Below are 23,548 nucleotides of genomic sequence, written 5' to 3'. Positions count from 1 at the left end.
AACACTACTGATGTGAACCATGATTGTTAAGCTACAATCATTAAGAAAGCTGGCTCTGCCATAACAACAGACGAATACATCAACAGAATAGAACAGAGTCCAGAAAGAGAGTCACACATGTGTGCGACCGCTTTTATTTTTATTATTATTATTTTTTTTTGCGGTACGCGGGCTTCTCACTGTTGTGGCCTCTCCCGTTGCGGCGCACAGGCTCCGGACGCGCAGGCTCAGCGGCCATGGCTCACGGGCGCAGCCGCTCCGCGGCATGTGGGATCCTCCCAGACTGGGGCACGAACCCGTGTCCCCTGCATCGTCAGGCGGATTCTCAACCACTTGCGCCACCAGGGAACCCCCGTGCGACCGCTTTTAGACAAAGGAGCAAGGGCATCGGGGACAATGGGATTACCACATGCAAAAAAGTAAGCTGTGCGCCATACCTTGAATCATACTAAAATTAACTAAAATCTAAATCATAGACCTAAAGGTAAAACCTAAAACTATAAAACTTCTAGAAGAAAACCCAGGTAAGAATCTTTGTGACCTTGGGTTTGGCAAAGATTTCTTAGATGTGAGAACAAAAGCACTATTCATGAAAAGGAACTGATAAGCTGGACTTCATTAAAATTAAAAACTTCTGCTACAAAAGCCACTGTAAGAGAGTTCAAAGAGAAGACAAAGCCTTAGGGAAAATATGAGCAAAGCACATTAATGATAAAGGTCTTGTTTTCAGAAAGTAAAGAATGAGAACCAGATACAGTTCACAAGGGCAGAAAGCAGGTCATCAACGTCAGTTACATGGAAATGGAGGGGGGGACAGGGAGCAGGGAGATGAGGACAGGCAGGGACAGGAAGGAGACCTCTGGTGACCCTACTTACGGTGCATGTACATGTGTGTGCTTTTGTACCCAGGGCTAAAGAAGATGGTGTCAGTGGAATGTTGATGGGGCTGTTTCTAATATCCTATGTTACATGTATCATTTATGTAATCAGAAAAGAAACTATTATCAGCGTGAGGAAGTTTTTAAAAATGTATATTAAATTGGTAAGAAATTATCTGATCAAAAATTTCTCCAATCACTTCATCACACTCCCATGTTGACATAACATTTAAAATCTTAACGTTCTTTTTAGGTATTCTTAAAACAAAACGGCCATTTCTTTATCTCTCTTGAAAGTTTTTCTTTATACAAAGGTTTATTGAGAGAGTTTAAACATAAAGGAAATACACAATCACACAATGGTGAAAATGTTAAACAGGCAAGAGTGTTCAACAGTTATCCATATGTAATCTATAATCGAAGGCACAAATTTTTTCAATGGATGTCCTGATGATTCAAATAAAATATCAGAGACAAATTTAAATATTTATAAAAGCACTGACAGAGTGGCAGAAATCTAATTAGAAGGAAATCTCCAAAATTAGAGAAAGAAAAACATACTAAAACACCTACAGTGGTAAAGCGGTCCTTGACGCACAAATCCACCAATACCAACCCCAAAGATCTAGGTAGAAAAATGGACACAAACATTAACAGAAATTATTCTAATGGGGGAAGGAAGATTTAGCTTTCTCCTGAGATTTCTAGAAGCATCCCCTAAGAAGAGAACACTTACACTCCAGGCTACATTAAAACATACTGTATTATGTGGAAGTTATATCTTTTTCTTGAAATATATGATGTGGTAAGTTATGGTTCAAGAGAAAATAATCTCCGAATGGGAGGGGAGTTTGGGGGAGAATGGATACGTGTATGTATATGTACAGCTGAGTCGCTCTGCTGTGCTCCTGAAACTATCACAACATTGTTAATCGGCTATACCCCAATATAAAATAAAAAGTTAAAAAAAAAGAAAGAAAGAAAACAATTTCCTCAGTGGAGACGCGGTGTCCGAGCAGAGGCCTGCAGGCCTCTGGTCCCTACCTGACCTGAAGCGCTCGTCCCGGGTGTGGCTGGGCCTTGGCTTCTGCGGTTTGGGCGCGGGGGCCGTGGCTTGTGAGGGCCCGGGGATCCTAGTCTCCGCTTGTAGGGATGGATCTACTCCTGAAACACAGTTTTACAGAAGCACCTGCTGTGAACAATTTGCTTTTCCAATCATGGAAAAACCCATGTAAAACAGCCCACGCTTCCCGTCCGCTGCTGCACAGCACCCGCTGCACGACCACGCACGCTGTGGTGGCCCCAATGCCAGAAGACCCTGAATTTGGAGGTCAGGGCGTAGACGTCAATGTCCGCTTCCAGTCCCACCGCCCACAGCCCAGCGCAGCCCCCCGGGCTCTCACGCCCACAGCCCCGACACCCAGGCCCTCAGACGCCATGTGCCGAGGAAAGGAGTGGCGCACGAGCGTGCAGCCGGTGTGGCCTGAGCCCTAGTTTGCTGGCATCTGAGAAGAGCACAAAGCGAAGCCTTCAGCTGGGCTTCATCAAAATAATCTATTTAGTGTTTTAGCCTTTGTTTCAAGACGTCTCCGAAAACTCACCTCCAGGGCCCCCAGCCCCTATCACTGCCCAAAAAGCAGCAGCCTATCCCCACCTGGGCCTGGGTGGGTCCTGACCTCCTACGCTGCTCATGAAAGGCCACCTGGCCCCCAGCTCTCTGTGACAACACACAGAGAGGACAGAGGGGACGGGGGCCATGGCGCTCGGCTGCCCAAGCCTCCCGGCCCCGACGCCACCCCGTGACTGAGGAGCCCCCAGGACACCAGCTCTGGCTCCACAGGCAGGGAGGAGCTGCCCTCCGAGCCTGGCCAACCTGCAGGTTTGGGGGCAAAACGCTGCTCTTGCTGTTGTTCTACCTACCAGGTTTGGGGTGTTAGTTATGCAGCACGAGAGGTCAGCGACACCCCCTGGAAATCCATGTTCAGCTCTTCAAAGTGCCTCATATACACACATACACATATGCGACATACAGCAATACTGGTCAGCACTGCTTCTGGCTTTTTGTTTCTTGTGATTGGATAAAATTTCTTTAGAGTCCGTAACAGAGAACACAGAATCTTATGTGTTACAGACTATAACCAGGCATGCTGCTAAGTGACATATATGCATATGGACATCCTTACAGTTTTATTCCAAAATACAGTGATTTATTGAGATCGATTCATTTATTCAACGAAGATACAAAGCCCAATGGGAAATCACTGGATAGAAGAGTAGGTATATTTTTAACAGGTATCAAGAGAGAACTTCTCAGAAAGGTCACAGCAATTCGCACTCCCACAGTGTGCCATTTCCCCACATCTCTCAGCGATGGATGTTATAAGGTTTAGAATTTTGCCGATCTGACAGGAGAAAAATGGTTCACTAATTTGCATTCCCGTATCTGCTAGTGAGGTTGAACATAGTTTACTGTTTATTGCCCATCCGTATGTCCTCTTCTTTGAATTTCTGTTAATTCTAGCCAGCTAAGGAGCACCCCCCCAAGTGACCTGCAGAAAGCCTTGGGTCAGCTGGAGGCACCACCCTGCCTGGGCTGTGCTCGCCCCCCAGGCCATGGCCGGCTGGTTGCAATCACTCTGCAGTTTTCATTTCTAGGGAGACAATCATAACCTGTTTTTCTTCCAGGTCTCCTATCTTGTAACCCCCACTCAAAGGTTATTCAAATATTATCCGGAGTTTTGTAGTATTTTATAATGACAAACATATTTAGAGCTTTAATCCTGCTAAAGCTTACGTTCGCTAATGGCGGAGAGGAAGAGGGTCCCACTGTTGCCTCCAAAGGGATGGCGCCAGTTACTAAATAAATCTTCCCTCCTTTGAATTGTCCCGAATCGTTTCTAGACACCCCTCTCTTACACTGTTGGGCCTTCCGCGCCATCCACCCACACCCTCCGCTTGGGACTATCAAGTGCACGCGAGCGGGCTGAACACCATGAAGGCCAGGCCTTTCTCACTGGGGCTCCTTCTCAAAACTGTACTGGCTACTTGAAGAACTTTTCTCCTTCAAGTGGGTTATTACTTCCAATGCCAGATTTCGGGAAAAAAAAAATCAGCCACTGGTATTCAGAATGGACTACATTTTGTTCACACATTAATTTGGAAACTACTACTTTTATAATATTAAATTTTTCCATTTAGGATATTGGTATATTTCTTCATATTTTAGGGTCTCGGTTATTTCTTTCAAACAGACTGCATGATCCTAACATAGGTCCTGTGGCTTTCTTGCTAAATGTATTGAAAACATTTGATAGTTTATTGCCATTACGAACGTGAGTTGTTTTATAAACAGAAATATTGCCAGAGAAAAGTTATTGATTCTTGCGTATCTGTCTTCTATCAAACCAAAGCTCTTACTAATTCTAATAGCTAATAAGGGGTCACCTAGGTTTTCAAGGTGTAAACCAACAGCACCTGTGCAAGGATGGCGTGCTGTGCTAACACTCGCCTGCCTTGTCTGTCTGTGACGCTGCACAGGCAATGGCCACCCCGACGGAGGGCCTGGGAGTGGCAGGGCGGGCACGGCTGCCCCTGAGGAAAGGAAGTACGATGGCACACGAACGCCTCGTTGGACAGCTGCTGTTGATGCCTGGCAAATGGGCTTCAAGATGTTTTCTTTAATAGTTCCCTCCAATTGTACTCAATTTTACTTGTTTTTGCTTTATTTTGGATGGATGAATGTCAGTACATAAAGCACCTCCTCGGTATTCTTCTTGTTACTGATTTATTGTAAAATATATCATACCGACACAGGCAGAATAAAGCATGTATTCAGTTCAAACATTATTATACAGAAAAAAGCTCAACGTAACAACTGCAGCGGTTAAGAAATAAACACTCACGTGCCTTAGAGTTCCTTGTGGCCCCTCCAGTCTCACTCCACACACACGGAAATGCCACACTCACTTCAGGGAAGACCACTTCCCTCCCCCTCTTTCTTTACCAGCTACAAAAAGGTTTGAGAAGTGGCAGTTTGGTGGGTTTTTTAGTTTTACAGGCTATATTCCCGTGTAATCGTTTTTTCACTCCCTGTTATGTTTATGAGATTCATCCTTGCTGACACACGTATGCATCCTGCTGATGGACGTTTGAGCACTTGGCAGTTGAGGGAAAACAGCGAACACTCTTGTGCACAGAACAAGGACAAGGTGCAGGCATCCAGAGTTTCTCCAGGGCATGCGTGTCCCTGAAGGAGAGCCACCAGCTGCCTCTGCACATCTTCAACTCTGCCAGGTCCCACGAGCTGTGCACACCCGTCGGAATCCTCTCCAACAACCCCAGGTGGGTCATGGTTTAACGTGCATCTCTCTGACTCCTACCAAGCTTAGGTGAGTATCTTTTCGTTTGCTTGCTGGCTATTAGGGTTTCCTCCAATAAAATACTTACTCAAGTCTTTAACCCATTTTCCTACTGGGCTTTTTAAAAAATCATGTTGGGGGACCTTCTGGCTCTTTCAAGTTTAAATTAATTAAAATTAAGTTAAAAATTCAGTCTCTCAGTCACACTACCACACTTCAAGTGCTCAGGAGCCACACGTGGCAAGTGGTCAGTGTACCGGACTGTGGAGCTACAGACCATTCCCACTATCGCAAAGGGCTCTGCTGACATGCTGCTTTACAGGCCCGGAAAACTAGTCCTTTTCCTGTTATTTGTGCCAGGATTACCTCCTCCCACACTGTGACTTGTCTTTAATCTCTTTATGGGGACTTATGATAAAATAAAATTCTTAATTTTAACACACCCCGATTTACCAATTTTCCTTTACAGTTGCTGCTTATTGGTACCTTTAGGGACTTGAGAAATCTCTTCTATTTAGAGATGGTGACAGTTTTCCTGTGTGATGTTCCAAAGGTGCTATAATTTTTGCCTTTCTCATTTAGGCTCTTACTATCTGGTTTCTGTGTCTTAAGGAACTGTGCCAGCACTGGGAGCAGCAACACCACCTCCACCGTACGCCTGGTCTCCACGGTGGGGTGTGTCCGTCTGGGCCCACGTTCTGCTAACCTAGCTGTCTTCCCTTGTGCCAAACCAGGCTGTCTTAATGACGACGGCTTGATATTAACTCTTCGTATCCTAATCAGCAAATCCTCCCACCTCATTCTTCTTTTTTTTTAATCATATTTTGAATCCCTTGGCCCTTTAAACTTGTATATACATTTTTTTTTATAAACCTTTCTTTTTTTTTTTTTTTTTTTTGGCTGTGCCACATACGGCACATGGGGTCTTTGTTCCCTGACCAGGGATCGAACCCGTGCCCCCTGGAGTGGAAGGGCAGAGTCTTAACCACTGGCCTACCAGGGAAGTCCCAAACTTGTATATAAGTTTTGAAATTAGCTTGTTAAATTCCACCCCCAACAACTCTGTTGAAACACTGAATGTGCACTCTACAGATCAATCTAAGGTGGGAAGAACTGACATCTTTATAATATTTGTTCCAAACCTAAGGAAATGTTCCTTACTAAAATCATAAAAATAATCATGGTCTATGATCATAAAAATAAAAGAAATCCTATTTGGGAATGAAATCTACACCAAACCAGAGATATAAATTATACTCTATGCCTTTGGATTTTATAATTTAATAGTAGATACGTTATTTGCCCAGGCCTTCTCAATAAAATATGAAACTACCAATGTCAATCTCTAAAATCAAATTTTAAATCAGTTTTATGAGACGCGTGCTGAGCTTACCTTGAGTGAGCGGTACATAACGAGCAAGCAGCTTTCCCCTTTTCTTTTCATATCCTTTTTGAGTGATGTCACCTAAAAGAACAATGGAAAAACAGAATTACATTTCTTCTGAAGTTCCCAGAATTTTTTAATTAAAAATTCATTCATAATGGAAAAACTGGAAACACTTAGGTCCTTCAACTGGTGATTGGATAAAGAAAGCATGATGCATCCACACAATGGAATGCTACTCAGCAGTAAAAAGGAACAAGCTATTGACAGACAACAATCTGGGTGCATCTTACACGCATATTGCTAAGTGACAGAAGCCAGACTCAAAAGGATACATGCTGAATTATTCCAGTCACATGACATTCTAGAAAAGAGTCAAAACTGCAGACTCCGAGGCCACACCCCAGACTGACAGAATCTGAATCTGCATTTTACCAAGATCCCTAGGTGACTCTGTGCAGGTTCAAACTGTGGAAGTACTGATATAAGGGAACCACAGGAAACCAACCCTCGCAGGCCACGGGGTGTCCCTGGGCCAGCACTCGGGGAACAGGACATAAAGAAGAACAGCCTAAAAATGAATTAACCTACCGAGAAACAGGGCAGGAAATGTGTCTGCAGGGAAACACTTCTCAGTCTAAGCACACCAGCTGGTTTCCTGGATAACTCGGAGCGCTCAGGGCAGATCCAGCATGTGTGGGAGACTTTTATTTTGACCAGAAGTATGTATCACAGTGTCCACGAGTACCTTGCACTTTGGGTGAGTGGTCTTCAACAGAAGTCTTCCAGTGTTCTGCAAGCCCTCCTGGCACCCCCTCCACGCCCCTCCTGCCCCTGCCCCTGCCCCCGCCCACCCACCCCAAACAAACAGGCAAAGTGGTGAGGCCACTGCACAGAGCCTCCGCTTTGAGGACTGCGCACCCAGTCGGGCGCCCACAGAGCTGCTCCCGGTTGCCACCCGACACCCTTTGACTCGGCCCTGGTCTGCACCTGACCCCCCATCAACCCCACACAAAACTATTCTACTGCCTTGTGGGCCTTTTTTTTTTTTTTTGCGGTACGCGGGCCTCTCACTGTTGTGGCCTCTCCCATCGCGGAGCACAGGCTCCGGACGTGCAGGCCCAGCAGCCATGGCTCACGGGCCCAGCCGCTCTGCGGCATGTGGGATCTTCCCGGACCGGGGCACGAACCCGTGTCCCCTGCATCGGCAGGCGGACTCTCAACCACTGCGCCACCAGGGAAGCCCGGGCCTTTTAGTTTGAATACGTTCTGCAGAACATATCCTGCCTCGTGTCCGTGTATTTTTACTCTACCTGAATGACAGCATATAATAAATCTCACTCTGTTGTCAATTCTTCACTAAGCACTTGGTCTTTATTATCATCCAATCTGTGATGTAACGAGCACACCTAATCCACTGCTGACTGCAATGGCCCGTGGGCTGCGCTGTCCTCGTCTTACACTCACTGGACACTCACAGACCCTGACTGGATCCAGGATATGATTGTATGGTTTTGCTTACTGAGTTTCAACTTGTGAACAAATTTAAAGCACATGTGTTTTCTTAAACAGTATCTACTAAAAAACCTGTTTCCTCCAGAACATATGAAAATATGTAATTAAGACAAATTTAAATGAAAACAATATTGCAACACTAAACTAAAACCAATAAATCCTCATTTTAAAGCAGAGCATTGGATTTTGCAGGAATGTTTTTTCAATTTTTTTTCAATTTTTTTTTTTTTTTTCGGTACGCGGGCCTCTCACTGTTGTGGCCTCTCCCATTGCAGAGCACAGGTTCCGGACGCACAGGCTCAGGAGCCATGGCTCACGGGCCTAGCCGCTCCGCGGCATGTGGGATCCTCCCAGACCAGGGCACGAACCCATGTCCCCTGCATTGGCAGGCGGACTCCCAACCACTGTGCCACCAGGGAAGCCCTCAATTTTTTTTAAATTAATTTTTATTGGAGTATAGTTATTTACAATGTTGTGTTAGTTTCTGCTGTACAGCAAAGAGAATCAGTTACACATATACGTATATCCACTCTTTTTTAGATTCTATTTCCATATAGGTCATTATAGAGTATTGAATAAGGTTCCCTGTGGTATACGGTAGTTTCTTGTTAGTTATCTATTTCACATATGGTAGTGTGTATATGTCAATTCCAATCTCAGGATATTTTAAAATTAAGTACTCATTTCCTAGAAACTGTCTCTTCTCATGTCCCCATTTCAAATGAACGCTTACATGGTGAAGGTACCAAGGAGCATTCAGAAAGGAAACGCGCTAACTCCCAGTTTGGTGCTCATGATATCCTGAAAGCTGTCCAAACCAACTGAATATAACCAGCTACACATTTTCACGTGTAACCAGTTAGCATATTTTCAAGTATCCAATGTAGACACCAACCTGACATGCCTCTGAATGCAAAGCTTCCAGCCACAGACAGCAAAATGGAATCCAAAACAGACTCCAGGGCAAAACTAATGAACAAATAAAGGGACTCACATCCAAGATTTCTGACCCCAGGTTCGGTAAACACTAGAGAGAGACAAACAGCAGAGCAAGCTCCTCGATCTGCTGCACAGAACCGGGATGACCCTGACCACCAGCCAGAGGGAATCCCAGACACAGAGGAGGTCTCGCCTGGGTGGGCACCCAGGCCCCAGGGCGATTTTGGAAACACACCAGGCCATCTGCAGAAGGTGCCTCTCTGGTGGCCTGTGGGCAGCTGCTCTCACGAATGCTCCAGGCAGGGGCATGATGTGTGGCTCGGGCCACAAACCAAATTCACTTCGGACTATAAAGGCAAAACCCCGAAGGCTATCATCATGTCTCTACCTCAGCAACACAATTTCTAAAGACCTATTCTCGAAGGCACTCAATAACTCCTTAAGGTCACGGGAACGAGGACAGGCGGTGCACATTACACGTAACAGCAAAGTATGTGAGAAAACCTAACTGTCCATGAAAACAAGTAGGAAGAAGTGAATGTGCTGCCATACATCACTACTACAGGATACTGTGAGTCCTAAAAAATACTCTGGTACTTGGGGCCGGGGGGAAGGGGTGGGTATCACTTACACGGGATTCATGATATCCTACTGAGTAAAAACAGCAAGCTGAAAAACAATGTACATACAAAATGATGTAATTCTGATAAAAATAAATAAATAAAACTATATTCACATGCACGTAGGTATATATATTTCTGTATGTGCACAAAATGTCTGGAGGGGTACCCAACAAATTATTAGCAGTGGTTACCCCTAGGAAGTGATTTATTTATTTGGCTTGGGGTGGGTGTTAGATTTCGCTTTTTACTTCATGCACTTTTGAACTCGTTAAATCTTTTAACACAATAATCATACAATCTTTTATAATTAAGAATATATGGAATATGGTTTGATAATGTACTATGGCTATATAAGATGTTATTGTGGGAAACTGAATGAATTCTATGGACTATTTTTGCAATTTCTTATGAGATTAAAATTATTCCAAAATTAAAAGTTAAAATATACGTGAGAGAGACTATGTAAAATTGGTGTTATTTCTTTTTTAAATGTTTGATAAATTTTGTCAGTGAAACCACCTGGGCTTGTAGATTTATTTTCCAGGTTTTTTTTTTTCCTTCTCTCTTTTGCTTTATTTTATTTTTTTTAGAGCAGTTTAAGGGTCACAAGCAAAACTGAGGGCAAGGCACAGAGAGTTCCCATCCATCCCCTGCCCCCCACATGCACAGCCTCCCCCAATATCAACATCTGCCACCAGAGTGCTGCATCTGTCACAGACGATGAGCTACGCTGACACGTCATCATCACCCGAAGCCCATGTGGTTCGCTCTTGCTGTCATACGTTCCGTGGGCTTGGACCACCGTGTAATGACGTGTATCGATCATTTCTATCATGAAATGCAGAGTATGTCGCTGCCCCAAACATCCTCTGTGCTCTGCCTATTCATCCCTCTCCCCACCCCCTGAACCCCTGAACCCCTGGCAACCACTGATCTTTTTTACTGTCTCCATAGTTTTCCAGAATAGTAGGAATCAGTAGCCTTTTCAGATTGATTTCTTTCACTGAGTAACGTGCATTTGAGATTGTTCCGTGCCTTTTCTTGGCTGGATAACTCATTTCTTTTTAGTGCTAAATAATATTCCATTGTCTCAGTGTACCAGTTTATTTATCCATTCAACTACTGAAGGACATCCATCTTGGTTGCTTCCAAGTTTGGGCAATTATGAAGAAAGCCCCTATAAACAGCCACGTGCAGGTTGCTTTTAAACATCCCTTGATGAGATAAAACAACACTATGGTATGATTCACATTGGATGCTCATGACCAGAACGCAGAACCCTCTTGCAACTGAAAGGAGAACTTAAATATCATCCCCTCCAGCGTTTCCCAACTTTTCAGCTGCACAGCTTCCACTCGAGCGAACTCTTTTGAGGGATGTGAGTGAGAAACTGTGCTGCTGAGGCATAGGCGGCCTGCCCTCTGGGCACCCCTTCCTCCCAATGGAGTGGCGTGGCAGACTCTGGAAACCACTGAAAAAGGCACCCTGTCCTCCCCAGCGCAGAGGCTCCCCCACCTCAGCCCTGCCTCCCCACTCCCGCCCCGACCTTGCTCACTGTGCTGACCGACCTTTCTGACTTTCCAGAATCTAGACTGCTGTCAATTTCCTTTCAATTTTTAAAACTGCTACCATTTCCGTGACATCAGGGGAAGGAGAGTCATCTTCACCTGATGACTGGTCATGCATATTGACCTAGAAAATCCTCCACCCCAAGTAAATGCTCCCTGGCTAGAAACCCTCTCCGGCCTCAGGGCACAGAGGCCCACCCCCTGCTTCTGCTCCTGCTGTGGTGCCTTCCTTCTTCCGTCTCCCCTGTGGCCTCCTCGCTCTGCCTTTCCCTCTGGGGTTTGAGTTCCTCGAGGTTTGTCCCAGGCCTTCTTTGCATTTCTCAGTTCTCCATACGGGGCAATTGTTGTACCAATGACTTTCACATTTCTACTTCCAGACTAGCCCTTTCTAAAAGTGCCAGTCCTACACAACCAAATGTTCCCTGGACACCATCCCTTGGATCTCCCAGAGGCGCCTCAGGCTCAACAGGTATGAAGCAGACGTGTTCTTTCTGTGTCCCACATCTTCAGTGAAGAGACCCATCATCTCCCTGGCATTCATTTCAGAAACTCGGGAGTCATCCTCGAGCCCCCCGATGAGGAGTCATCCTCCGACGTGCACCTCTTCACACCAAGGCTGCTGCTTCTATTTCAGAGCATTCTCCCCAGCCCTCTGGCTCAGCCTCCACCCAGGCCAGCACGGCCTCCTGCCCTGGAGCACGGCAACATGCTCTGTAATGTTTCTGCTCCCAATGTCACACTCATCCAAACCACTCTCTACACGCCACCAGAAAAATCATTCTAAATCTGAGAGAGAGAGAAGTAAAGAGAGACAGACAGAGATCACACAGGAAAATTTCAATTGCTGCTTAATACCTTAAAACCCTGCCGGCTCCATCATTTATTAAGGAAGACCTGCTTAAAATAAAGCACCCAAGGGTAACCACTCCCTTAGCCCTTTTTCAAAAACAGAAAATTGGCCATCTCTCTTTTCAAGATTTTGTGGGTTCTTGAACGCACACACTCATTTTAATCTTCTCCCACTGTTGAGAGCTGGGGTAGAAGACTGCATAAGGTATACGTTGACGGCATTACTCTTTTTTAATACAATGCCCTTAGCAGACCATACACTTTGCTGTGTTGTCCAATACAACAGCCACTAGCCTTATGTGTCTATTTACATTTTCATTAATTAAAAGTAAATTAAATGACTATTTAGTTCCCCAGGCCCACGAGCCACATTTCAAGTGTTTAATGCCACAAGTGGCCAGTGGCTACCACACCGGACAGCACAAAACATTTCCACCACCACAGAAAGTTCTACTGTGCCTGTCACCTCACATCCACAACATCCACCTGGCTGTAGGCAGCATGTGAGTTTGTTCCAACACTGGTCTAGACTCCAGAGTCCGGTCCAAATTCCTCTCTGGCATGCATAAATCCTCCCGTGAGCGAGCCCCGTCCTTCCAACCTGCTCTCCCCCCATCGGCCAGGGGGACACCGTCGGGACCCCCAGCTCACTCAGCTCTGGCTCATCCTTTGTCCAGCACGTTCTTCCGTGTTCTTCTGCTCCATCCTCTTCACATGTGCCTTCAAAACAAAGCTGGAAGAAACTTTATTTCCTACTTGCCCAGTCCTGACGATCACTCCCCTTTTAGCGCCGACTGGGTCCTGCACACGCTTTACCATGCTGCCAGTTTACGTGTCTGTCAGCCCCACTAGGTCATGAGCCTTTTTACTCAGTCTGCTGAAGGTTGCTGAAAGACAGGATGACACGCTGAGGGTCTTGGTCTGCTCGGGCTGCTATACCAAAATGCCACAGGCTGGGTGGTCTAAACAACGGTTCTGGAGGCTGGACGTCTGAGATCCAAGTGTCGCAGCAGGGCTGGTCCCTCCCGCGGCCTCTCTCTTCGTGTGCAGACAACCGCCCACCTGGGTCCTCACGTAGTCTTTCCTCTGTGTGTGCGTGTCTCTCTCTCTCTTATAAGGACACCGCTCCTAGGGGATTAGGGACCCACCCTTAGGACCTCATTTAACCTTAATCACCTCCTTAAAGGAATATAGTCACACTGGGGGTTAGGGCTTCAACATATGAATTTTGGGGGACACAGTTCAGTCCACAGCACCAAGATTATCTGACGATGAGATGAGAATCTCTATTTCTATAACATTTCTATGACCTTCATTTCAAAACAATCCTAGTTTTAGTGTTTCCTAGCTGTTTCCTGAAAAGGCTAATCCTTAGCCTCCTTCATCTTTAGAGGTAACCTAAGGACACAAACCCATGAATTATGGAGGAACTTACTAGGACATGCTCTTTTGAGTCGCCTGTTTTCAACAAGCATAAGCATGGCTTTTGACGTTTCAGATACTCTGTTTAAGGGTTCTTTACCAAAGACCCTGTAGAAAATTTCTGAAGTCTGAAAGAGAATAAAAGTTCTTTCTCTGTTTCCAAAATGGTAGTCTTAAATCACGAATAGTCAGTGTAGACTGAAGGAACAGGATTTCTATTGTTTCCTTACGGCTGAATGACACAAAGCCAAGTCTGAATGGAAACCCCTGCGTGATCACTGTCCCCCAGCGATTACTTGAAGTGCTGCCCCAAGAATCCAGGAACTCTTAAAACACAGGCCATTCATTTCCTGTGTGGAAAGTGGGAAGGGAGCCCTTGGGGGGCATCACTCCAAAAGATTCTTCATCAACAGATGACAGAGGTAACAATTTTTAGGTGTTTCCTTCCCTGACCACAGAGGTTTTTCTTTGCCAAATAGTACATAACTTCCTAGTCATTTTAATACAAAAGTACAACACCAGAAATGTTAGATAACTTAAGGGTATAAAGACTGATCCACAAGGATTATGCTGGTCTCACTCAGAAGCAAGCTCACTGCAAACAAAATGCTACAGGAAGAGTCCATCTGAAGGATGTGCCAGCAGTACGTTTCCCATTCCCATCACCCTGCTTCCTTCCCCCACTTTCCCTGGCCTCATAGCAGAGTGACCAAACGCTTTGTAGGCGTTCATTTTATATTAAAGGGTGTATATCATGTCAGTTAAAAGATGAAAGAGAGATGTGTCTTCAAAATTCCAAGTCTCCGGGACTTTCCAACTAAGACGACGGAGCACTCACCCTGGAGCCCGACGATGACACCTGCGGGGACGCCCCATGGGGGTGTGGGCCGCATCGGCAGGCAGAGACTCCACCCCCGGCCCCCGCTCCACGGGGACTCTTCACCCCAGCAGAGCAGTGCCCCCGCCCTGGTCTCTTTTCAGACTCTAAGTCCTGAAAGTATATTGATCTCACTTTGCGAGACTGAAGGTCAAAGGAGGGCAGGGAACTGAATGACCAAGGAGGCTGCCACGAGTGCACGACTCAGACCCACACGCCTGGGCTGAGGTCTGTGACAGGCAGCTGTCCCCAGAAGGGGGGCACTGCGCCCTGACACACCCGCTCCTTCCTGCCCGCCAGCCGAGGAAAGGGCCTGGCCAGACCGGCCAGTGCCGAGCAGGATGGCAGTCGCTCTCCCCCAGGTGCTGCGACTGCCGAGAGGGAGACAGGACCCTCACCTCTCCATCCCACGTGCTGGCCCGTGTGTCACGCAGGAAGCATTTACTGCACAGGGTAGCAGGCGCGCCCCTCCAAGTCATCCCAACACAGCGGAACGATGGAGCAGACTGGCTGGGGTCCCCACCCTCACTCACCACGCCACTCTCTGCCTTCAGCCTCATCCTAGGCAACCAGTTCATTGCGGGGACAGAGACCCGGCACGAGGCACCTGTCAGACCACGGCCCTCCTCCACGGAGCCCCACCCCCAGGATAAACACTGATCCTGCGGAGGCACGAGGGGCCCTGGGGAATCTCCTCCAGCCGCTGCTCCACACACACACACACACACGCGCGCGCGCGCACGCGCGCGCGCGACAGTCCTCACCTGCCCTGGGGCCTCCCCACCTGCAGAGCCCTCCCCGCAAGCAAACCTCCTCGGGGAGGCCTCCCTTGCCCAGCCTGGTGAGAACTGCAGCCTCCCCACCCCCAGTCTACAAGCATTTGCTCCCCGTCCCTCTTCCCTCCCGGTTTCTCTCAACACACTTATCAAAATCTAATGTTCCGGGCTTCCCTGGTGGCGCAGTGGTTGAGAGTCCGCCTGCCGACACAGAGGACACGGGTTCGTGCCCCGGTCCGGGAGGATCCCACATACCACGGAGCGGCTAGGCCCGTGAGCCATGGCCGCTGAGCCTGCGCGTCCGGAGCCTGTGCTCCGCAACGGGAGAGGCCCCAACAGTGAGAGGCCCGCGTACCGCAAAAAAAAAAAAAAAAATCAATAAATAAAAATCTAATGTTCCATATGTTTTTATTCATCGGGCCGTCTGCTCCCCCCACTGAGGACGCACGTCTGTGAGGGTAGAAACTTCCGTCCTGTAACATCTCCACGCGGCCGCCTCCCACCCGCGTCACGGCCCGTGTGTTCCCGCCAGCCCTTCTGCGAATAAAGGAGCAGCCACGCTTTCCCTCAGCCCGGCCCTCCCCGTCCCCTCCCATCTCATGGGGCACACGCAGCAAATCCTGGCGCTCAGTCCTGACTCCTGGCCATCCTCCAGCGACAGCGACAGTGACAGCAATGCCCTCAGTCCTGCTCCGGACCCGCCTCAGATCCAGCCGCGTCTCAGCCCTGTAGCCGCCGCCGCCCTGCATCCGAGCACGTGCTGCCCGCAGCGCCTGCCCGGTAGCTGGCCTCTGGCTCACTCTCCCTCCTCCCAGCAGCCAGGGAGTCTTTAAAAAGGGCACCAGTGGTCAGAGCAGCAAGAGCTCCAGCGGCTCCTCAGCGCACCTGGCGCAGAAGCCCAGGGCCCAGCACACCCGCCCGCCGGCCCCGGGCTGCCTTCCTGGCCTGTCTCCCAGGGCCTGCCCCTCGCGCCGTGACTCAGCAGGCTCCCTCCTCTGCGGCCCCGGCCCAGCCGGCCAGCCAGCCGCGAGTGCTCCCTCCCCGGCCACAGGGACGGCTCCTCCTGACCCAGTCTAAGGTTCCCTCCAAGGGCCCAACCTCCCTTTGTCTGCCAGGCGTTAACAGAAGGCAAACGGACAGAGCAAATGGCGCCTTTCTTTATGACAGAGCCTCGAAGTGTAACAGGTCAATGGACACGGCCGATCCTTCAGCGGCTCTGGTGCCTGGGACGCCGAGGAGAGCAAGGTGGGCTCGGCCCCTGCTCTCGTGAAGCATCACGATGGCCAACTAAGCCAGAGCCGGCCACGGCCACGGGAGTCCTGAGAAGAGCAAATAGTTGAGTTCAGTACACGCTGACCACCGACGACGTGCCCGGTACAACCTCGAAGGGCAGACCATCGACGAGGGAGGCACACACATAAAGCAGAACACCAAATAAACCAGCCCTCCCAACGCGGGTCTAAACCGGTGACCCCGTAGGCAGTTCAGGTCCTCCAAGAAGCACACATCATGACAGGATCAGATGTGAAGAGATTTAGGTGGGAAAATGGGGAGGGCCCCGGAGGAGGCTGGCGAGCTGTCGGGTGTGACTGCAGAAGGAAGAAGAAAGGCAGGCGGGTCGGGCAGGAAAAGTCCTAGACTCCAGGCAGCCCTAGGAAAGTTTCAGGCCACGTGGGGTCCTTGAGCCAAGGTCCCTGTCGGGAGTCAAAGCCTCCCAGGCATGCGGCAGCCGCTGTACTCCTGCGGCAGGAGTCGTGACCTCAGTTGTGGTCAGTGTGGACCCGGACCCTGCCAGGGGAGGCCCAGGGGGATCACGGCCACTGCGGCGCCGGATTAGGCTGGAGTCTTGGAGCTCCACCCAGCGGGGCCGGACTCCCAGCGCACTCATCTCAGCCTCTTTTCCTCCTAGGAGTTCAGAGCAACAAAGACCACATCCTGGTTCAATGGCTCCCCGAGGCACAGGTCAGTCCTCCCAGGGCTTCACTGAATCTGAAAAACTATTATCAAAAAGCTAAGTATTCAAGCCAATTACGGAGGATTCTTGATTTAAAACTGAGAATAAGCACCATGCGTGGGTCACTCTTCTATTAATTCAGCAAGCGCTCAGTAAAACGCCTAAAATGTGCTAGGCGCTGAGGACATGACGATGGGCAGATCAGACTTCCTCTGGAATTGCCCCTCATGAAGTGGCAAAGAAAAGCCAAACAAACAATAAACACAGAACTGGAGAAATCCTGTAAGAATGACACAGTAAGTGCTAAAGGGACAAAAAGAGCAGGCACCTAACTTTGAGCGGCTGTTCTCAGAGGAAGGCAGAGCTTCAAAGAGAAAGTGAAGTTTAAACTTAAGTCTTAAAACGAAAGAAGGAATTCAACACGTACAGAGAGTTGGCAATGAACAGCATGTGCAAAGTTTTACGATATTAATGGAAATCCTAGAATTGATATTCTTTTAAAAATTTATAAATCAAAATTCTTTAAAAAGACAACTGCACTAGGATGATTTACTATAGAAAGAAAAACATTCTAAAGGGAATACACCTGAATCATGATAATGGATTTTGTGTAAAGGGGATGGACATACAAGCAGCTAGTCAGTAAGTACAATTTTTAAAGATTTTCAAACATATGTTTTATAAACTGAAACATCTGATTGCCCTTAAAAATATGAACAGAAATCACATTATACCAGGCAACAGCTAAAAAAATGTTACACGAAGTAAAAGAAAAAGACCTGTTGACATCTAGGTATCTCCTTAAAAGCTCTGTTAGTGTTACGTGGTCTGGTAGTTCTCAAAGGTACTGCCCTCAAGAACCCTTCACACTCTTAAAAATTACTGAGGACCCCACAGAGCTGTTGCTTCTTTGTGAGTTATCAATGTTTACCATATTAGCAATTAAAACTGTGCAATTTTTAACATTTAATTAATTTTAAAAATTTTATAATAAACCTACCATGTTAACATAAGTAATATTTTAAATTAAAAAAAAGATTTCCAAAACATTTAGCGAGTACAGGTGTTGCTTTACTTTTACAAGCGTCCTTAATATCTGGCTTTTTAGAAGACAAGTGGATTCTCGTATCTGCTTCAGCATTCAGCTGGCTGCAGGATGTGTGGCTGAAGTCTATGAAGCAAATCCTGTCTATGAAGTCTGTGAAGCAAAGCCTCACACACACATGGGTTTGAAAAGGGAAGAGTATTTCAGTAGCCTTTTCAGGTCACTGTGGACATTCTGCTTTGATACCACACCAAAACTAGGCAAGTGGTAGTTTCTTAAACGACAGTTGCAGTGTAGAATCTAAAACCTTGTCAATGAACTTTTCGTACTGCAACTTTTCGTTGCAATCCATTGGTATATCTTTGAATGGGTCTTTTACCCATGCACGAATTTGTAACATGATACACCGTTCACTTGGAAAATGCTGGTTCACAGAATTACGCAGCTCTTCCTAACGCTGACACATTTCACTAAATAATATCAATAACTCACATTCATTAATATTGCCACTGATCCCATCAAAAACAGTCTTTAAGTACTGAGAGGCTGTCAAGCTCATGGTAGCAGATAGAAGTTTTAAAGTTTTATATTTGTGCTTGAAAGCACAAATATTATCATTGGCTACAACTTCTGACAATTGTTCTTCACTTCTCAGAAAACGTCCACCAAATACCCAACTCTGAATGACTGTAGCTTGTCTGTCACTCACTTTTTCAAGAAAAACTCACGCTCCACAACAAACGTGGCCCGTTTGTTCTGCAGTTCAAACTGCACGACAGAGCCGTTCACAGGCTCTGGACCTCTCAGTGTGGCTGACGTGCTTTATGTGCACCTCCCATTCCTCACGAGGAGACTAGAACAAGTACTCAGGGTTGAGACTTAAGAAAGTTAACTGTTACTGCTTCGGCAAGAAAGGATATGTCTGAGTCAAAGTGGCACTGTTTCTACTGCACGTGGGGAGGCGGTGAAGCGTGCACTGACTGCCAGTGTGCTTTGGGGCCCTGCCTCACAGTTTCTGCCAAGGCACCAGTAGTTTTATCCACCACTGCTCCTGCACCATCAGTACAAACATGGAAAACAGAAATGACGTCTTAGTATTATTATAAAAAAACAGTTTTCCCTCATAGGCCCCCAGCAACGGTCTTAGGGAGCCCGGGAGGTGTGTGAACCACTGTATGGGAACCACTGGCAGATTATTTCTAGAAGAAAACACAGGAAATGGATACCACAGGCCACGTCTGGGAAAACGCCAGAGGTAGGAGGGATGCTCACTCCAGCCTACATTTCCTTTAAATTGTTTCATTTCTCTGCAATGTGTATCTACATTCCTATTTTAATACAACATTGTGCAAAGCCTTATGATCAATGGAGAAACAAAGCTAAACCTGACCACTACAGCCAAAACATTACCTAGCACCCAGCAGGTACTCAATAATTACTGAATGAATGAATATATATAAATAACAAACACAAAAAACAAAAGGTGGCAAGAACTCCAGAAGAGGGGGCAGGGTGATGAGAATTCTGAGAAAGGAGCCTCATCAGAGAGGATCAGGAAAGGGTCACATGAGACACTTGGGCTGGGCTTTGACAGATGAATGGAATTTGGACATGAGAACTTTAGTATACCACAGAATATTTAGGAAGCACAACAAATGTTTATCGATGTGAAGGCAATGTCAGGCTGTCATTTTGAAAACTAAGAATGATCAACATATCACAAATTTTAGAAATTAAAGACATTTAATGAGGAAAAACACTTTTTGTGAAAAGAAGTCCCTTCCTCTACATCCACAAATGGAGCTTTTCCCCTTTCTGGTCGACTCCATCCAGGCTGGAGCCCCTGCACTATCAAACTGCATGAAAACAAGAAACAGACTAAAGTTAAAGCTACGGAATAGACCTATTAACCAGAATGAAAAAACAGGAGTGGGACAAATGTAACCTATTGTGTAGGAATTTCCTCTCTAAACCTCTGCAGGCAACTAAAACAAAGAACAAACTTCACACCATCACCCTTGGTTTTTTGTGGGGTTTTGTTTTCAGGTTTACAAAAAATTTATTTGAAACAACAGAGATTTCCCACACATCCCCTACTGTTTACATCTTGTATTACTGTGGTACATACATTCTAACTGATGAATAAAATTGATACGTTATTATAACTGAAGTCGGCAGCTAACATTAGGGTGCACTCTTCGTGTTGTACAATCTCTGGGCTTTGACAAATGCAGAATGCCTTGTATCTACCATTACTGTATTGTACGGAATAGTCGCGCTGCCCTAAAGATCCCCTGCGCTCCACCTGTTCACCCTGTCATCCTCGTTCTTAAAGCAGTTCAGCAGCAACAGCCCCAGGATACTGTACAGTACCAAAGTTAGCTGTGAGGCACATTGAAGGTAATTTCAGACAGTAATAGGCAAAGCACAAGTGTTTGGGAATTAATTCTTTTTAAAAAAATCAAGATTATACCTCTAATAACCTCATTTTCATCCACAGACAGTCTGATATGCTTTGAGGAGCCACATACGTGAATTCTTCTGAGTATGTTCATGGGGTGGGGGGGCCTCCAAGAAGAGTGAGGCTCTGTGTACCTCCACCCGTCGCCCTCAATTTCATTTGAAGAAGACCCCTAAGTCAAGACGGGCAAAACAGCCAGGAAAGCTAGGGAACAAGACCACGGCTGTGCCTATTTCCCTCTGGAATGAGAAAGTCCACAAACCTGCTCTATGGGGAGAAATGAGTGCATCCAAAGACAAGAACCATCCCTGAGAATGAACCCCAATTTCAGCAATCAGTGAGAATCCAGCGAGGATGCTGGAGAACAAGGCCACGTGCGAGTTATGAATCAAGGCAGGGGCATATTTTCTACTAGTCAAGGCTAGGTACAGGCTGAGGGGACATCGTGCAGGCTTCTCCAGGTTACCCTGGTATCTGACACTGACCCCTGTCTCCACGTGGGCAGCGTTGAGTCTGTGTTAAGCTCCCTCCTCCCTCCAACCTGCCTCGTACGACGTCAGCTCGAAGTTTTAAGCAACTCTTCATTCAGGCTAATGTGACTGCCATGAAGGCACCCTATTCCGACTTGACTTTGTTCTAACTTAAGTTTCTCTCAAACGGTGGGGGGAGGGGGAGGGGGGAGAGACACAGCACGTAGGGCAAAGGGAGACCCACTTTCTACTTCTACTTGATGAAAACATAAAAATGATAATGACAATGACACGAACTTTGGTTGCCTTAGGAGTGTGCTTCATTAATAACACCTTCCTTTAATTACGTAATTAAAGCCTTACCGGTGTGGGCGTGGGACAGAGGCCAGGGCTCCTGCCTCTTTGGCTGCACCGCACTCTGCTGTTCCTTCCCCTCAACACTGTCTTCTCCTTCCTCAGCTTGAGCTACGTTTCCAGCTTAAGCTACGTTTCCAGGCTCCTATCCACCTGTGCGTAATCTTGTACCCTTCACCCAACCGTACATCCTCTACATGTGTCTAAAACGACAGCAATATAAAAGGATTCACGAGAGAAGCGTTCCTTTCGTTGAAGTACTTGTCTTGATGTGTGTTCTGTCACACACATCATGAAGCTCTCAATCTTATCTAACCATCAACTCCTAGAAAGAACTTCAACATTCAACCACAAAACAACAAGGAATTGAGGAAATAACTAATACACTGGAGCAGAAATTAGGAACAATCTGCAAAAACATATTTGAAATTGTGTAAAATCTAAACGGCATCTATATGATTTTTCCCTCGATGAAGAACTATAACAAACTCAGGACAGCAGGTACTGTCAGAACCATTCCTAATCTGAGTTTTTCAGATTTTCCAGGAGCAGCTAATCACCAAGAATTCTCAAATCCACCCTTTTCCAACTGCACTTCCATTAAAAAAACAAATGCCACATGTCACAGAACGTTTAAGAATTTGGATGTTGAATTCAAAGCGGTTGCGTGTAGATGCTGTATTATCTGCGAATCAAAGATAACGACGGAACCTACCTCCCGAAGGCTGGTGCGCAGTCAGTACAGTCCGGGGCATGTTTGTTAGACAGTCACTACCCCAACCGGAGCGAAACCTGAACTGGGTTCGGACTACGGAGAAAATGGCTGCTGACAGTTGAAAACGCATTTAAGTGTCAAGAACAGTTAAGCATTTAGTTGCTTCTCTTCAAGGGCTACGACGCCTCCCTGATCCCGGACAAGAACTAACTCTGTGCAACGAAAGCCACGCGGAGTTTGGGACACGAGCCTTGGGGTAACAGACGGAGGGGTAACGCCACCCACGCCTCTGAGGCCTAATCATTCAGTCTGTTTTAAACAAACAACCACTTATTGAATATGCTTTTTTAATTTTTAAAAGTTCCCTAAAACGGGCTAACAACCTCGTTCGAAGTGTTCAGTACTTTGCACCTGCTAAGGAATTAGGCTCATACGGGCGCCGAGAGGCAGGTGCTGCGACCACCCCGTCTCAGAGGAGGAAACCGAGGCACGCGGAGCTGCGGCTGCCAGGGCGCTGACCCGCGGCCCTCGGCTGGGACAGCCCGCTCGGACAGAACGGTCATCCCCGTCCAGGTTCCCGCGCCTTAGGCCAAACCACCCAAAGCACGGCCACCCGCCGGGCGGCGGAAGTCGGACGGAGGTCGGGGTTCGGGTGTGAGGGCCGGGCGGGGGTCCCGGGCCCGCGGAGGGTCGGGCGGGGGTCTGGGAGTAGGGCAAGGCGGGGGTCCCAGGCGCCGGGCCGCTCACCTTCCGACAGCTCCAGCTCCAGCTCGGCCAGGCTCTCCCGCACCTCGGCGGGTAACGGCACCGCCTCCAGCGGGCACCCGCGCTCGGCCATGGCCCCGCCGAAGGACGGCCGGTCGGCCGGCTCGACCCGGGCGGGGTCGGGGCCTGGGTCGGTGTCGGGCCGCGCCGAGCCCAGGCGGCGGCACTGGCGGCGGCTACGTCGCTCCGCTCTGCCCGGCGACCCGCATCGGCCCCCGGGGAATCTCAGGCGGCAGGCAGGGGCGCGGCCCCGGCGGCTCCACAGAGGAGCGGGGACGAACGCGGACGGCTCCTCGGGCGCCGCCACCGCCCCGCGCGCCCCCGACCGCCCGGCCGACCCTGTACGGAGCGCGCGTGCGCGGCGGGAAGGGCGAGAAGGGGAGCGCGGCGAGTCGCCTGCCAGGTGGGAGGCCGGGCCCGCCCAGCAACACCAGAGGCTCGCTCCCATTGGCCGCGAGGACGCGGCGAGGACGCTCCGGGCTCCCATTGGGAGAGCGGGGAGAGCGTCACTCCCGAGAGGCTCTGCGCCGAGAGCTTGGATCGTCGACAGGCAGGAACGCGGGCTCGCCTCTGAACGCGGTTACCTCAGTGTTGG

The 23,548-nt window shown here is 47.9% G+C and overlaps 1 protein-coding gene across 16 annotated transcripts in view; it reads right to left on the bottom strand.

Annotated features, from left to right (window-relative positions):
* DIP2A (disco interacting protein 2 homolog A) overlaps positions 1–23,294 on the bottom strand; it is a gene marked incomplete at its 3' end in the record, with an annotated part of 93,091 nt that extends 69,797 nt beyond the window's left edge. For 8 of the 16 annotated variants that reach the window (XR_014294358.1, XM_082624835.1, XM_082624842.1 and 5 more), the window contains exons 1-4: positions 22,936–23,294; positions 22,189–22,299; positions 6,630–6,701; positions 1,923–2,042 (exon numbers count right to left, since the gene is read on the bottom strand). Coding sequence is in view for 14 of the 16 variants with exons in the window: in XM_082624835.1 (XP_082480961.1) it covers positions 1,923–2,042; positions 6,630–6,701; positions 22,189–22,299; positions 22,936–23,026 (394 nt within the window). Of the gene's footprint in view, positions 1–1,922; positions 2,043–6,629; positions 6,702–22,188; positions 22,300–22,935 lie in introns of those variants that run through there. The other 8 variants (XM_082624845.1, XM_082624847.1, XM_082624841.1 and 5 more) reach the window with 6 other exon arrangements.
* Between the last annotated feature and the right edge of the window lie 254 nt (positions 23,295–23,548).

This window comes from Mesoplodon mirus, assembly GCF_964341445.2.
Source record: "Mesoplodon mirus genome assembly, chromosome: 6".
Taxonomy (NCBI): Eukaryota; Metazoa; Chordata; class Mammalia; order Artiodactyla; family Ziphiidae; genus Mesoplodon; species Mesoplodon mirus.
The sequence above is the reverse complement of the archived record's forward strand: the minus strand, read 5'-3'. Positions and strand labels throughout refer to the sequence as shown.